We start from the raw sequence: 14,862 nt of genomic DNA, 5'->3' as shown, positions 1-14,862 counted from the left end.
TGTTGTAACTTCCTGCAATGCTACTGATGCTCAAGGAAAAGCACAAGCAAGAAAAAAAGATAATCTGGAAAGAGGGTCTCACAGTAAATAAAGCCTGAAAAGGGTTTTAATTTCATTACTGCAAAAAATAGTAAAGAAAGAAAGAGTAGAGAAAGGGGCAATTTTGCTTGCAAATTATACATATCCTACAGCAGATCTGAATAAAATTACATCTGTGTTGCTGCTGATATAGCCTCTAGTACACGCAATGATATTAGCAACCAAAATGGGGATTGTTAAACTCTGACCATTTCATTAATAATAGGTGAAAACCAGCAATTGAGCAGAGTCAGAAGGATCTGAAGCTTGTCTAACAAGACATTTCAAAGTGGAAATGAAAGCTTGGATCAGGGTAAAACTTGTCAGTTAGGAGAGTTAATGAAGCAGCACTACAGAAAAAGGAATTATTCAAGGAAAATGACGCACACTCAGAGAATTTTTGATGCTGCTGAGAGTAGTCAGTGCTGAATCATGCTCACAGAACTTTCCTGAGGGCTACCTGAGAATGGGGACACATTTCATGGAAGGTGGGTTTTGCAAACTGCTATGCCAACATATGAGAAAGACAATCCCTGAAGCCTTCACTGGTTCACTTTGAATCAAAGTCAGATGTGTCACTGGCTTTGCATTCTGAGAAAGAAGAACCTGAAGAGCAGGCAAAAGGAAAGGATGATAAAAACAAGGCTGGGAGGGGGATAACAGTGTGGAATATGGCACATCTACTTCAGTTCTTTAATTAGGTAACAGAGTTTTTCTATATTTTTTCCTGTATTCATCTCAGGGACAGGAATTTTCTTTCTGTTTTCTATTGGTGTAGTGCTGGACACAACAGAATGGCAATTTCTTTAGGTCTGTTACCATGCAAATAACAAATACACATAAGGATATCTAATGTGGATGAAAGACACTCTTTGTAGAGCAGTGAGCATTAAGGAAAGGAGGATGAGGAAAACATTTGCCTCTCCAAAGGTAGAAGTGAGCATATAGAAGTAAGCATAGCTGAGGAGCTGATTCCATGGCCATAATTTGTTGAACTGATTCTATAATTCTTGTATTCTACAGCTAGACTGAGACATTAAAGAAAGCAAGAATGGCAAAAGAGATCAATGTAGTGACCATTAAATATTTACAGATATAATTACGGATAGACTAAACAAAGCAATTGGGAAATTAATAAAAGATGACCAGGTGGGTTTTATGCCTGGAAGACAATTCAAGAACAGTAGTTCCTATTGCTTATGGGACAGGCACATGCTGGAAGCAGCTGCTCCCCTTTGATGAGCTAACAAGTTCAGGCATTGAGGTCAAGAGAGACTGCTAGGGTCAGGCACTGGTAATATTATTGAGAAATTAGAGCAAAGTGGTCTGGAAGTAAGTGGGAGAGCAGAAGTCTCAGAAGGGCTTTCTCCACATGCCTGGACATGGACGAAATCCTATGGGGTTGGGTGACATCAAGAAAATTCCTGCTGAGATGCTGATGTTGGTCTGCTCAGATCTCACAGTAGGAATGAGTCTTGATTCCCATCCAAAAGAAATATTCTTTAAGTATCTTTATATCATCATTAAGAAAGACAAGGAGAACAGACAGTACTGATGGCTCAAATCCGGCCAGATTTATAAAAATAACTTCTTGCAAAGTCTGTGTAATTTTGTATATGTGTTTTTTTTGTGGTGGTGTTATTTCCTATCCTGAGGGAGAAGACAATCTTTAATAAAAGTAAATAAATGTCAGATAACATTCAGAGGGAGCCCCACACTCAGAGATTGATTGGACTAAAACTCATGGCTCCAAGTATCTCTGAAGTCTGTGAGTATTTAAGACCTGAAGATAGATCAGCACCAGCAGTACAAGGCTAGAGTACAATAGAAATGATATATTAATAAAGAAAAAGAGCTTTACTTCCAGTTTGCAAAAGATTATAAATAAAAGTGAGAAATGCATTTAAAAATCATTATAAATACCTTGAGCTTGTCCTCTTAAAAAAAGAAAGAAGAGACATTAAGGATAAAATCAGGGTTAAGACACAAGTCATTAGAAGTCAGCATGTGGGCTACCAAGGAATGTTACAGAGTAATGAAAATAAAGGACACAGAGGAGAAATGAAGAGATGTATATATTAAGTCATGCCCAAAGGGTTATGTGCACCATGTACTAATAAATGTGCTGGGAGGATAAAAGGATAAACAAGGCAGTTTAAAAAGCTATCAAGCCAAGGAAAAGCAATGTAGGATGGAAAGATGAAATGCTAGAGTCAAATTGCATATGGATTTCATGGGGACTAGGATGATTTTGGACGATCTGACCCTGTCCCAAAAGAATGCAGAAGAAAAGAGATTAAACTAAGAAGTCTTGGGAAACAGCTGGGAAAAATAGAGGTAGGGAAGTAAAAAGAAATGTCAGAAGTTGGTGGAATGTATTGCATGGATCAGGTTAGGAGAAGGAGACAAGGGATGAGACAGTGACAATTGTAAAGCATAGCAATGATCCATTACTGGGTGTGTGTAGATGGAGCACTGAGGTGCCCAGTCACTGGCTCTTGTTTCACATCTTTTATAGGCAGAGGAGGTTCCAGAAGACTTCTCCTTAACAGCTCTCTGAGCCATAAAAGGACCAGCCCCATGAGACATGCTGAGGTCTGTCTGTCTCACAGACAACAAGCAAAACTGCCCAAGGATACTAACAGGAGGCAACAAGACAAATAGAAGAACCACAGCTCTGGATCACAGGAGAGTAGACTTTAATGTGTTTCATATCCTGCTTGGAAGAATCCCATGGGAGGCAGCTCTGGGTAGAAGATGGATGCAGGAGTGCTGGTTGTTTTTCAAGAGTCACCTCCTCTAGACTTAAGAACGGTCCATCCTCATGTGCAGGAAATCAACCAAAAGTGGCACAAATCCACAAGGTGGTCCCAATTAAACTCAAACTTTTAAAAAGGGTGCTTAAGAAAGAAGAGGGACAGGTGATCAGGAGGAATACAGATTCACTGTCTGAGCATGCAGGCACAGGTATAGAAAAGCCAGAACAGAGCAAAATACATCAGTGGATATGAAGAGCAGCAAGAAACACATGCAAATCAGTGTCAAAATGAAGCCTAGAGAATATGGCTCTGCTGTTGAACACAGAAGGCAACTTGGTGACAAAGGATTAGAAGAAGGCATTCAATGTCTTCTTTACCTTGGTTTTTACTGCTAAGATTTTCCCTCAGGAATCACAGCCCATGAGACCAGTGTGTAGGTTTGGAATAATGAAAACAAGACAAGTAACAAGATAGAGAACAGTTAAACAAACAGCACACACAAGTACAGTGGATCTGGTGGAAAATATGAGGTAATCTCATTAAAAATGCTGAGGGAGCTTGCCTATGTCACTGTAAAACCACTCATATCTATCTTCAAAAGATCATGGTAATTGGAGGAAGTTCCTGCAGACTGGAGGAAATTAAATATTGCTCTATTCTTCAAGAGAGAGGAGTATCCAGGGAGAGAAAGACTTGTCAGCTTCCCTTTGATCTCTAGGCAGGTTATAGAGCAAGTTCTTCTGGAAAACATTTTAAGGACTGGGTGATTGGCAGTAGTCAGCATGGATTTACAAGCAGCCAGCTGTGCCTGACAAATCTGAGAGCCTTTTCTGATGAAACAAGTGACTGAAAGGACAAAGGGGAGACCAGTGCATGGAGGTTGGTCCTTTTGACTTTAGTGCCATCTCCCAGAACATCTTCACAGACAAACCTTTGAAGTATAGACTAGACAAATGGACTACAAGATATATTGAAAATTGGCTGAATTGCTGGGATCAGAGGGTTGTGATCAGTAGTGATCACCCCAGCTGGAGCTCAGTCATTAGTTGTGTACCCCAGGGGTCAATACCGGGTCTGATACTTTTTAACAACTTCATTAATGACCAGGATTATGAGACCTGCTCTACCCTCAGCAAGTCTGCTGATATAGAAAACTGGAAGGAATGGCTATTACAACACAGACTGTATAGGAGGAGAAACAAAGGCAGCTGGGACTGCTCAGTCTGAAGATAGGAAAGCTGAGTAGGATCTTATCCATATGTATAAATTCCTTGTTGGGGAGGGGGATTCCTTGAGGGAAAGAAGACAGAGCCAGACTCTTCTCAGTAGCCCAAGGACAGGACAAGAAGCAATGGGCACATACCGAAACACAAAAAAATCTGTCTGAAGATCAGGAAATACTTTTCTTACTGTGAAAATGGTTAAGCACCGGCACAAGTTTCCCAGAGAAGTTGTGGGTTGCCCATACTTGGAGATACTCAAAGCCCAACTGGACACAGACCTGAGCAATGTGCTCCAGGTGACAGTGCTTTGAGCAGGAGTGTTGGGTGACTTCCAAGGGTCCCTTCTAGTCTCGACTGCTCTGTATTGCTGTGACACAAGCATCACATGTAAATGAACCTGCTTTCCTTAGATTTCCTCTTGATTATGGAAATCACGTAACAGATGTCACAGCAACAGATTCAGTCATTTCCTCCACCACATAGTGGTTTTAATAGTTTTAATACGAAGACTTCCAGAGATTAAGTTATTAATGAAACATGCTGAGTAGCTGCTTTGCTAATGAGTTGAAAATATCATTGACACAAGTCAGGTATATTAACATTGAATAGGACAAGTATCTCCTGAATACAGGAATGTAGAGGTCACATTAATTTCTTCACTCTGAGGAGGAACGGCTTGAGGGCCAATATCCCCCACAGAGCATATAATCAATATATGCTACATTTGTTGTGTCAGACAGAAGACAGTAAGAGTTTGAAGAGCCAGTTAGAGGACTGCCTTCTCAAAAAGAATGTGTAAACTCATTCTCTTGGCCCTAGGGACTTTTCCTTTTATAATTCTGATGATAGCACTTAATTATCTTTTATGATGCCTTGACTTGTTTCTTTTTCAGCTGAATAGGGTTTGTTTTGGAAAGCACCTCTTTGCAACAATGACTGTGTGTACACAAGGTAAAACCAGTCTACAAATATGGAAACTGGGCACAAGCAGATCAGAAAGGGTGTTTTTCTATAGATGTTGAAGTAGCTCCAGAAGGATGGAAGTGCCCATCCTACCCCATTCCATTTTTAGAAAAGCTGATCCCTAAGGAGCACAAGCCCATTCCAGCGCTCCAGTGTGCTTAAATGAGCACTGTATGGCAACATTAACAGCAGGATTCCCCAGGGGTTGCCTGTTTACACAACAAGGTTTAATATTACTCAACCAACCCCCCCAACAATCCATTAATTATATTTCACATAAGCCAGCAGTGTTCATCAACGCACAGAGAAATACAGGCATTGCCATCATGTTTATGCTACTTTTATCATTGACACATTAAAGGCATTTTCTAGCAGGACTTACCAGACAGAGTCTTTTGTAAGTCTGGTGTCCACTTTTCCTTCGTCATCCAGAAAGAAGTCCAACCGTAAATTTGCATTGTTATCATGGGCAGAAGAATAGTTGGTAATGAGTCTTGCAGGTATCCCCAAGCATCTCAGAACTGTGGCAAAGACAGAAGTGTGATGAAAAGGACAAATATGGAGACTGCATTCATGGATGACAGGATGAGAGGACAGAAATATAAATAACTAGGATAAAATGGGAAAACTCAGTTAAATCAACCCAAATAATTCCTCCTATCTGTTTTTATATTGCACATGCTAAATATTTTGTTTGGTCCCTAAATTATGAGTGTTAAAGACAAGTATTGGTACAAGGGTTACAAACAAAGCAGCTGATTACCAATAGTTTTAAAGCAGCTTTGCATAGTGACCACATTGCAGAACTTCAGGTCAAATCTGGGTGGAACAACTGCATGACCAAATGTGATACAAAGAAAAAGAAGTTTGAGCTTGCAAGAGATACACAATATATTGCGCCTCCCAGTATCAGTAACTCAGAAGAATTATGAGACCATGCTAAAAGGAAAATTAATAGAAGTATCTCCTTTGGATTGATTTGGAGTTTTCCTGTTTGATGATTGATGTCTGCTGTCAGAAGGGATCTGGAGAACACAAAGAATTAAGTAGAAGATTATTGCTAACAATGGGGGAAAGCTGCATTATTTGCAACTGAAATTACAAGTTTTGAGAATCTGAATAAAATGCATTACAAAATCCATACTGCTAGCTAAGTAGCAGCATTTTGGAGTCCATAGTCTCTTCCAATAAAAGACCTTAAAAGGAGGATAAAAAAAAAGCCCCTAGCCCTAATTCTCACACCATCGCAATAAAGCACTGATAACCCTTCTTACTGTTTGACAAGTGTTAAATTTAAGAAATGTGGAAAAATTGTGGAAATGCTACAGCTATGTCTTGTAATCTGCATCAGTGCCTCAACAGGCTTCTGTGTTTGTTGTGCACCCTGGCAGATAAATAGGCATGGAACACATTTCCGGGCTAGGGGAATGGGTCTGTGGGGCAACACATCATCTCAGCTACTCCAGATGACACACTTTGTCTCAGCCAGAAAAAATTCCTGGCTTTCAATTTAAGAGCCAATGTTCTGCAGAAAACAGAGGGTGAGGGGTTTTTCGTAGTTGATGCTGTTTGTTCTGGGGGTTTTTGTTTGTTTTGGAGTTTTGCTTGTTTGTTTGGGGGTTTTAATTTACTTTTTTTTGTTGGGGTTTTTTATTGTTTTGTTTTTTGTTGTTCCTGGTGCTGGTGATTTTTGGTTTGGGGTGGATTTTTGTGGGGTTTCGTGTGGGGGTTTTTGGTGCTTTTTTTGTTGGTGGTGGTTTTCTTTATTTTTTTAAATTTTTTTTAAGGGAAAATATTTTTATTGAAAATCCTATTTAAAAATTGTTCCAGTGCTGCAGAGTTGAACAGCCCTGCTGCTACTGCTGGGTTTTGTATATTCATTACTGTCACTATGTGACTCTCAATAAAATGTAACACTGCACATTCATTTCAAGTTCCTCCGTGAAAAATTACCTGGATGCATCCAATACCATATGTACCTATTGATTAAACTTAATTCAAGTGCCCTCCCAGGCTTCCAGCACATGAGCCATCAGGGCTCATTGGAAATAATTTGTCTGACAATTTCAAGATTAATGACCATTTTTTGGAATGTTTTAGCATTTTTAACAGATGAATATCTGGAGTGTACAATATAGTGACCTTGGAAAGCTGGAATGGTCACAATGATAAGACGTTGACAGATGAGAGAGACTCAGAAACACCTCAAAGCAACCCTGATAATTGCACGTGATTGTTTGGACCTTTGCTGTCCCCTATGCAATGGTCAGCAGCGGGATGTGTCAGTGGTTATCATAAGATCAGCCACTGGACAATATTTGCATTTCATAGCGCTCAAAAAACTTTATACTTGCAGTGCAAAGTGCTAGGTCTCTGACTTGATTAACTTAGTCAGCAAACCAAGTCTAGTTTTGGCCCAGATAAATACACCTCTCCCTTTAACACAGCAGGCTCCGGGCCTCTGCTGCATTGCCCCAGTTTCACAGTGGCCTGCAGGCAAATTATTGCATAGTGATGATTTAGGGCAAGTGTGGGGGGAAGGTGGGACAACTGGTGTGTATGTGTGTGTGTGTGTGTGCGTGCGATCAAGAGAAATCCAGATAAGGCAACCAGCAGAGAAGACAAAGCAGCCCATGGAATTCACGGTGAGGAATTACATCCACAAGAATAATTTGTATGAACTTTTTCAAACCCATTGTGTGAGGCTCAAAATAACCAGGCAATAACCAGTGCACTCGCAGCCCAGAAAGCCAATTGTATTCTGGGCTGCTGACCAGTAGGCCAAGGGGAATGCTAGCCTTCTGCTCTGCTGAGACCCTATCCAGAGAGCTGCCTCCAGCTCTGGGGTCCCCAGCATAGGAAGAACATGGATCTGTTGGAGCAACTCCATAGGAGGCCACAAAGTGTGTTCCTGTGCATTAGCAGCTGATATTGTTGGAAAGTGCTAGACAGTCAAAATACGGGACCAATCCAATGCTGATTTCCCCTCTGTTTCTTATGACCTGCAACACTGTTTACTGCAACACTAGAACTCTAGCTTGAACAAATGTGTTTAGACTTAATCTTGTATTGCTACACAATTCATAAACTAGGCCATCATTTATTTTCTCCATTCTTCTGGCTCATAAACTCCATATAAAATGTTAACAGTGCTCAGTTAACAGGTGCAGGCACAGTGCACCACAGTTTTCCTAGGAGCAATCCTCAGTAGGTGAGATTTGGTGTTTCAGGAGCAGAAACACTACCACATACGCCATATTGGGTAGTAATTTAATATTTTGGGTCTAGACAAAAAGCACTCTGTCTAAGAATTCCTGAAAGAAATGTGGACTGTGCTGAAGGACACAACTTTCTTTCACACAAACTTACCCTCATGAGTCACTGAGTAGATTTCACTGAACCAACAAATAGTTAACAGATTTGTGTGGAAGAGCAGCTGACCTGAAGGACACACCAGAAGTTTACCTAAAGACCATGTCTTTTACACATGTATTTATAAGTATCTCTAATATTTACTTTTGAACAGCACAGAGCTAGGAAACACTTTAGTTTGCTTTGCCTATAAACTCTGTAAAGCAGGAACCACATTGCAGTTTGGAGCTTTTCTCACTGATACCTACATGTGTTGAAGACACCAGCGAAGACCCAGCACTGGCCATATCGGACAGGTTGCTTGGAACTGTAATACTCCAAGAGAATGTCCACACTTCCCGTCCAGGCTGAAGGTGCAACGCCATAATCGTATGAATTGTTCCAGGATCCAGCAATCACACCATTTTCATCCCTGGAGTTAATCTCAAGTCAAAGGAAATGAGCATTAGAGATGTCAGAGACTGAGTAATAAGAAGCTCTTGAACTCAGCAGACCAATAGGATGAGAGAGAGTGAATACAGCCAAGTTTAGGCTAGATAGTAAGATAGAAATGTTTCATTATGAAGGTAAGGGATAAATACGACAGTCTTGTTAAGGGCCACGGATTCTCCATCACTGAACAATTCTGAATGAAGGTCACACATTTAAAAATAAATCTGAAATTAAATCACTGGGTATCCACGTTGCCAGTTAATAAGTTTTATTAACGTTAAACATGTTTATTGTTACATATTTTTAATAAATGCAATCAGTTATAAACTGGTAAGCACGCCTTAGAAATATTAAGCTGTATTCTTTCCATCATCTGTTTTTCTGTCCATATCAGCCCAGAAATATGGGTTCCTGATTTACAACAGCTTGAGAAGAGAACCAGTCTACTGTTATTTTTAGAGTAGAAACTAATTTCTTTGGTCTGGCACACATGGAAACAAGAAGGAATTTGCTGTGTAAGTTTTCCTCTGGTAAGATCATACTAAGCAAAGAGTTTTGCTGACTAATGGTCATACTGATAGGCATTAACAAGCAATACGTCTCCCAGCTGCAATTTGAACCAAACCAGTTGAGGCTGTGCAAAAAGCTCATTCATGCTGTACCTTTTAATTATGCTAATATGGAACAGCTACACACCAGCCAAATAAATCACAATTCTCATTTAAAAGCTTTTGGCTGCATTAACTACTCTTTTATAATTAGAAAATCGACTTCCTGTGAACTCTAGGACTGAACAGAGATAAGTATTCAGAGTCATAACCAATGGGTTAAGAGGTTGTGCCCATCTCACTGGTGTAGGAAACATGCCAAAAAAATAATCACTTCAAGGACAAGACAGCATGTTGATCTTCAGGCTCTACTCTGATTGTAATGAGTGGAAGAGAGGGACTCCACCAACTCTGCCATGCCAGAAAGCCTCAGAAGGATTCCAGCATGGGGGGCATGTCCTCAAAGTAGCTCAACTCTGCCATATTTCAACTTGAGCAAGAATGAGGTTAAGTAACACAGGTGGGATTTCAGCACCTCTTGCTCACTTCTCACTCAGGTCCAGATTTCAATGACCAAACCCCTTACCCAGTTATGGCCCAATTCTGCAGATTAGCCCTAAAGTCTATTGAGTCCTGATTTCCAATGGTGAACTCCTCCACTTCTCTAAAATGTTGAGTGGCTCTAAACCTAACTAATATCCAAGCGCTAGTCAGATTCATAAATGTTGTGCAATTCTGTCCTGATGACTTCCACAATCCTTACATGAGGACTTTTAAGTTCAGAGATGAGGAAACCACCTTTGATTCTTTCTACTATCTCTGGGTCCAAAGGTATATTTCTAATGTCTGGTGTGAAAGAACTAACTAGATTGTTAAAAGACAAAGAGAAGTAGAGGTGTTCTCAATACTTCTTGCTGAGGCTATTTTATTTAACATGCAAGATTAAGAGGCTGGAGATCCCACTTCAATGTCTTCTAAGACAAAGAGTTCATTTTCTTAAAGCTGGGCAAATGCTACAACAAGTGTGTTAAAGAATCATCTATCTCCAGCAGCCATGTTTTGTGGGCAGTATATTTTAGTAGCTGGCTCAGGAGAACATCTAATTACTCTAGCTCAATGACTAAAGTATTATTCTGGGAAGCAGAATTGTCAGTTAAGACCTCTAATAAGGCAAAAGAGAGGACTTAGCCTCTGTATTCCACAACATGGATGAGTCTAGCATCTTGAATATTAGGGATGGGACTGCTCTTGCACCCATGGCATGATTCCTGGTACCTGGCAACTGGAAGGCATAGAGATCTGGACAGTCTTCCTGGTTATTTTAGGTACTTTCATTCTGAGTGGGATATGTTTTGTGGACCTCATGTTAAAGAGCACAATGTTTTCTTCTGGGGCCAAAGCAACCCACTTATATAACTGTTCTCAGCCTGATAAGGTCATCTGGGGCTTGGATCAGACATAACAACACAACCATTGCAGTGTTCTAAAACCCCACTGAGGTTAGCAGAGTTACATGGAGTCCACATAAAGTCCCTCAGGTCCCCATCCAAAATTCCACCCACCAAGCCACTGTATTATCCAGAGCAGAAACAGCTTTCTCAATTATATTAGCTACTGGAAAATGAGCACATTGTCACATAAGAAACTATTATGCCCAGAGTGCAATGCCTAAAAGTGGCTTTCCCACCACTGAGGCATCATTCTCAGGAAAAGGCAATGAGGCAACAGAAGTTGCTCGAACTTCAGTGGAGAGAAATAAAATGTCAGACCTTAGAATGGACTACTGTCAGAATGGACAATTGTCAGAATAGACAATTGTCAGAATGGACAACTGATCTGTTGTGTGTTGTACAGAGCACATAAGGGCAAGAGGGCCAGTGAAATCAGCCCAGCTTTGATTTATGAGTCCCTTCTGACACGTATCAGGCATCCATTACATACCACTGCTGAGGCAACACGGCAGATTTTGATCGGGTTCCCACGACCAGAGAGCTCCAGTTCTGCCTTGTCCATCAGGAACAGACAAGCATCCAGAATGTTTTCTTCAAACTAGATAAAAGAAAATAAGAAGAGACACAGGGGAAAAATTGACTCACTTTTTATTCTGGAAAGGACAGGCAAAGCTATTTTTCCCTGTTATTTGAATTACCGATCAGTTTCATAATTAGCTGGTCACATCAAAGCTCTGTGTTTAACAATAGAAATTTTCTTCTGGAATAATCATTCATGTGTGGGAAAAAAAATAAAAAAAAATGTGAGAGGCTATGAGGGAAGAGAGTGTAATTTTCAATTCAATCTCATTCCAGTTTCCAGAAGGTTGAAATGACAACACAGACTTTCTGACAGGACATGAAATTTTAAGTGCTAACAAGTATATAATAGGTGGGTATTATAATAATAACTACAAGAAGCTTGTCTACTTGCAAAGGACTTTATGTCCTTCACAGATTCCAGTCCTGCTAATTTCAGGACTTCTCCGACGCAGCCAGTGCATTGCTGGGAACTTGAACAATAAGTGGTTTGCTAGTGGTAATTTGAAGACACTTGTGTTTCAAAGTTATTTCAAAAATCGGTTTTAACAGTGACAAGCCAAAAGTTTATTATATAGATTAATCCTGGTCTACAAAATTTAGACATCAAAAATACCAAGTGACCTAAAGCAGTCTTCTTCAAAAATAGAGTGAAAAGGTACATTTTTTTCAATCTAGCATGAACAAGCACAAGAACGAATTGAGGGCAGAGGTGTCTAAATAGACCAGAAATCATTTGTCACAGAACTTGCCCTGCTATGTATTTCATTTTCCTTTGAAGAAACTGCATAACAAAGGAAAATACCTCTGTCCCCTGGAAAACGGTAGGAGACGGGGAAACGCACAATAAAGAAACAAATACCTCCTAGATACACAAACTTATATCAACATTCAAGGCTGTGATAGAAGCTCCATGGTGTTAGGTTTTATGTTCTATGCTTGCATCCTGAAATATATGACGCATGTTAATAGGATTTTTGCTCTCAAGCTGCTACTAGAGCTGGATCAATTTCCCAGCATTCTACAGCCTGGCTTAGGGCTCCTTGGCAGATAAGGCCTTCCCAGATTTTGCCTCCTGAAGAAAGTGAGCAAGACCCCAAATCAAACTGCTGCTTTGGCAGTCTGGGGAGAGGAGAATGAAGAGAGGGGTCAGAGAGAAGAAAAAGGAGTCCCAAAGAGTAAAGACTGCTGCTGATACAGCAGGGAAGATGGGAGGGATAGAAGTGATGTCCTAGACAGCAGCTGAGCTCTTTCTTGGCATAAGCCAAGAAAGGGCAAGCACCATTGTGTTTCACCATCTTCAGCCATTTCCTGGCCAATGGAAATCCTTTGCTTCTGCCTTGAGGATACTACTGCCATATGGATCCTTTTCAGAAAAAGTCCTCCAAGGCAGAACACCCGTCTCATTATCACCCACACTTACACTGAAGTATTTTCTCTCGAGCAGGCATTCGCTAATGATCATTTTATAGTCTGAGCAAAACTGAATTCATGGTGTTTGGGAATAGGGACACAGGGATCAGTGTTTCTCAGAGACCTACTACTAGCATTTTGTCATTACTGGAAAGCTGAATAATTGTATATCCCAGTCCACTCCACTGGGATGTGATGCAAAGAATGTCAGGTGAATGACTGTGCTGTGGAGAATCTCCTTCCCAAGGAGAATCGTCATAACAGAAAATGCAAACTCCAGGCCTTCACATCTGTCCTTCCTTGTTCAAATTCACTTTTCTTCTGGTCTGGCCCAATCATCTTTTACCAGGATCAAAGTCTGCTATCTGCACTTCAATCAATCAGACCAGGGCTAGATCAATAAGAGGTTTACTCTGGAAATTAAACTTTTCTTGTCTACAGTTTATGATACACTGTCAATCTTGCCAGTATATACAGAAAGAATGAAGAGAAAATAAATGGCTATCAGGGTTGTTGCCTTCCACCCTAGTATTTACAAAGTGACATGAATGCTTGTGAAATAACTGGATTAACAGGGAAGACAGGACAAGCTGCAAGGGCTAGCTGGCTTACACTGCTGCAGTAATGCAGGATGCAGAGTAGCCTTAACATTGGGGTCAGTTTTGCCCCTCTTGACTGCTCAGGGATTTAAAAAATATTAAATCAAACTAAATCAGTTTTCTGCCCTCACTTTTTGCAAGTAAATCCTATCTAGAGGGAAGTAGAATAGAAAAATTGCAGTTATAAGGCTGAACATTCTGAAATATCAGAGGAACCAGAGAAATAGTAGGTAGCACAGCTAGGACAGGTGAATGAACCTGATCCAAGCACAGTTCCTGTCTGTTCCATTGAAGCTGAAATGAAAATAAACCTATTTCAGGAGCAAGGGACTTTGGTAAAACCACGTGGGAAAAAATGCAGGTGGAAAATCAGGCACAAGAAAACACATAGGTGAAGTGCACACAGATATGCCTTGTGTTACAGAGCAACACACGTAGCTGTCCTGGGCATCCTCCTGCATGCTAAACTGTTTCTAATAGATGACTTTCTATTTAAACCAAAGTAAGAGAGGCTGTATCACTTTTTGTACTGGTTGACTAAAGGCTGTGCTTCTCACAGTCAGTTGCAGGCAGATGTTGCTTGTGGTCTGACCTGACCAAATGCATGTGCTGTAGAACTACATGGGCACAGGGAGTTTCCAAGCTAAAGCAGATCAACATGTGGACGTGAGAGAAGTCACAATGCCAACAGAACTCTATGCCTATCTGTTTTGTTTTATTTTTCTAACAAAAAACAAAAATTAACATTAAATGATCAATATAGCATCCAACAACTGACATTTTTCAGCTAGAGAATTCCTATGTGCCTAGATTTCTTCCAAAGACAAATTTCCCCTGAAACCTCCATGGAATTTTCTGAGTGACTGCCTTTTACAGTTTCTTAGGAGGAATCACAGTCATGTTGCAAGGAACACCTCCATCCTCATACATTGCTGCCATGTTTCAACTGTTTTGTTGTTTTCCCTTCCTCTGTCCATGTTTCATGCCTTTTCTCCTCTCATGCTGATGCTTCTCATTACAGACAGCAGCTTTGAGAGCCATCCCCAACTATTAACCCAGTTTTGAATGCTATGCTCCTTTTCAATTTACAGCTTGAGTTAAAGTTTCCAGCTGTCATTGTCCTAAGCAATTTTTTAGCCTAAGAACATTACCATGCACAAGTCTATCTGCATTTTTATAAATGACCTTTTATCCCTATGACTCTGTGTGGCCTCATGCTTTTTACTTACACGTTGTAAAGGGCTATATATCATAAATATAAAAAACATAATGGTATGATATATTCATAATATAGGCCTTTCTGCTAGTACTTTTACTCACTTGCAGGAATGCTCTTGTTCTTAACATCTAGGATTGCCAAAAGTGTGTCTTTAATGGTTGGAAATGGACAGGGTAAGATCAGGAACATTCAGTCCTCGATTTCACTGAAAGTAAGGGAACCAGAA

At 40.3% G+C, this 14,862-nt stretch overlaps 1 protein-coding gene across 3 annotated transcripts in view; it reads right to left on the bottom strand.

The window, feature by feature from the left end:
* F13A1 (coagulation factor XIII A chain) overlaps positions 1-14,862 on the bottom strand; it is a 104,479-nt gene that overhangs the window by 16,879 nt on the left and 72,738 nt on the right. For all 3 annotated transcript variants that reach the window (XM_062491318.1, XM_062491396.1, XM_062491475.1), the window contains 3 exons: positions 11,317-11,424; positions 8,644-8,818; positions 5,406-5,544 (listed from right to left, as the gene is read on the bottom strand). In XM_062491318.1, coding sequence (XP_062347302.1) covers positions 5,406-5,544; positions 8,644-8,818; positions 11,317-11,424 — 422 coding nt within the window. The remainder of the gene's footprint in view (positions 1-5,405; positions 5,545-8,643; positions 8,819-11,316; positions 11,425-14,862) is intronic.

Source organism: Cinclus cinclus, chromosome 1, assembly GCF_963662255.1.
Source record: "Cinclus cinclus chromosome 1, bCinCin1.1, whole genome shotgun sequence".
Classification (NCBI taxonomy): domain Eukaryota; kingdom Metazoa; phylum Chordata; class Aves; order Passeriformes; family Cinclidae; genus Cinclus; species Cinclus cinclus.
The sequence above is the reverse complement of the archived record's forward strand: the minus strand, read 5'-3'. Positions and strand labels throughout refer to the sequence as shown.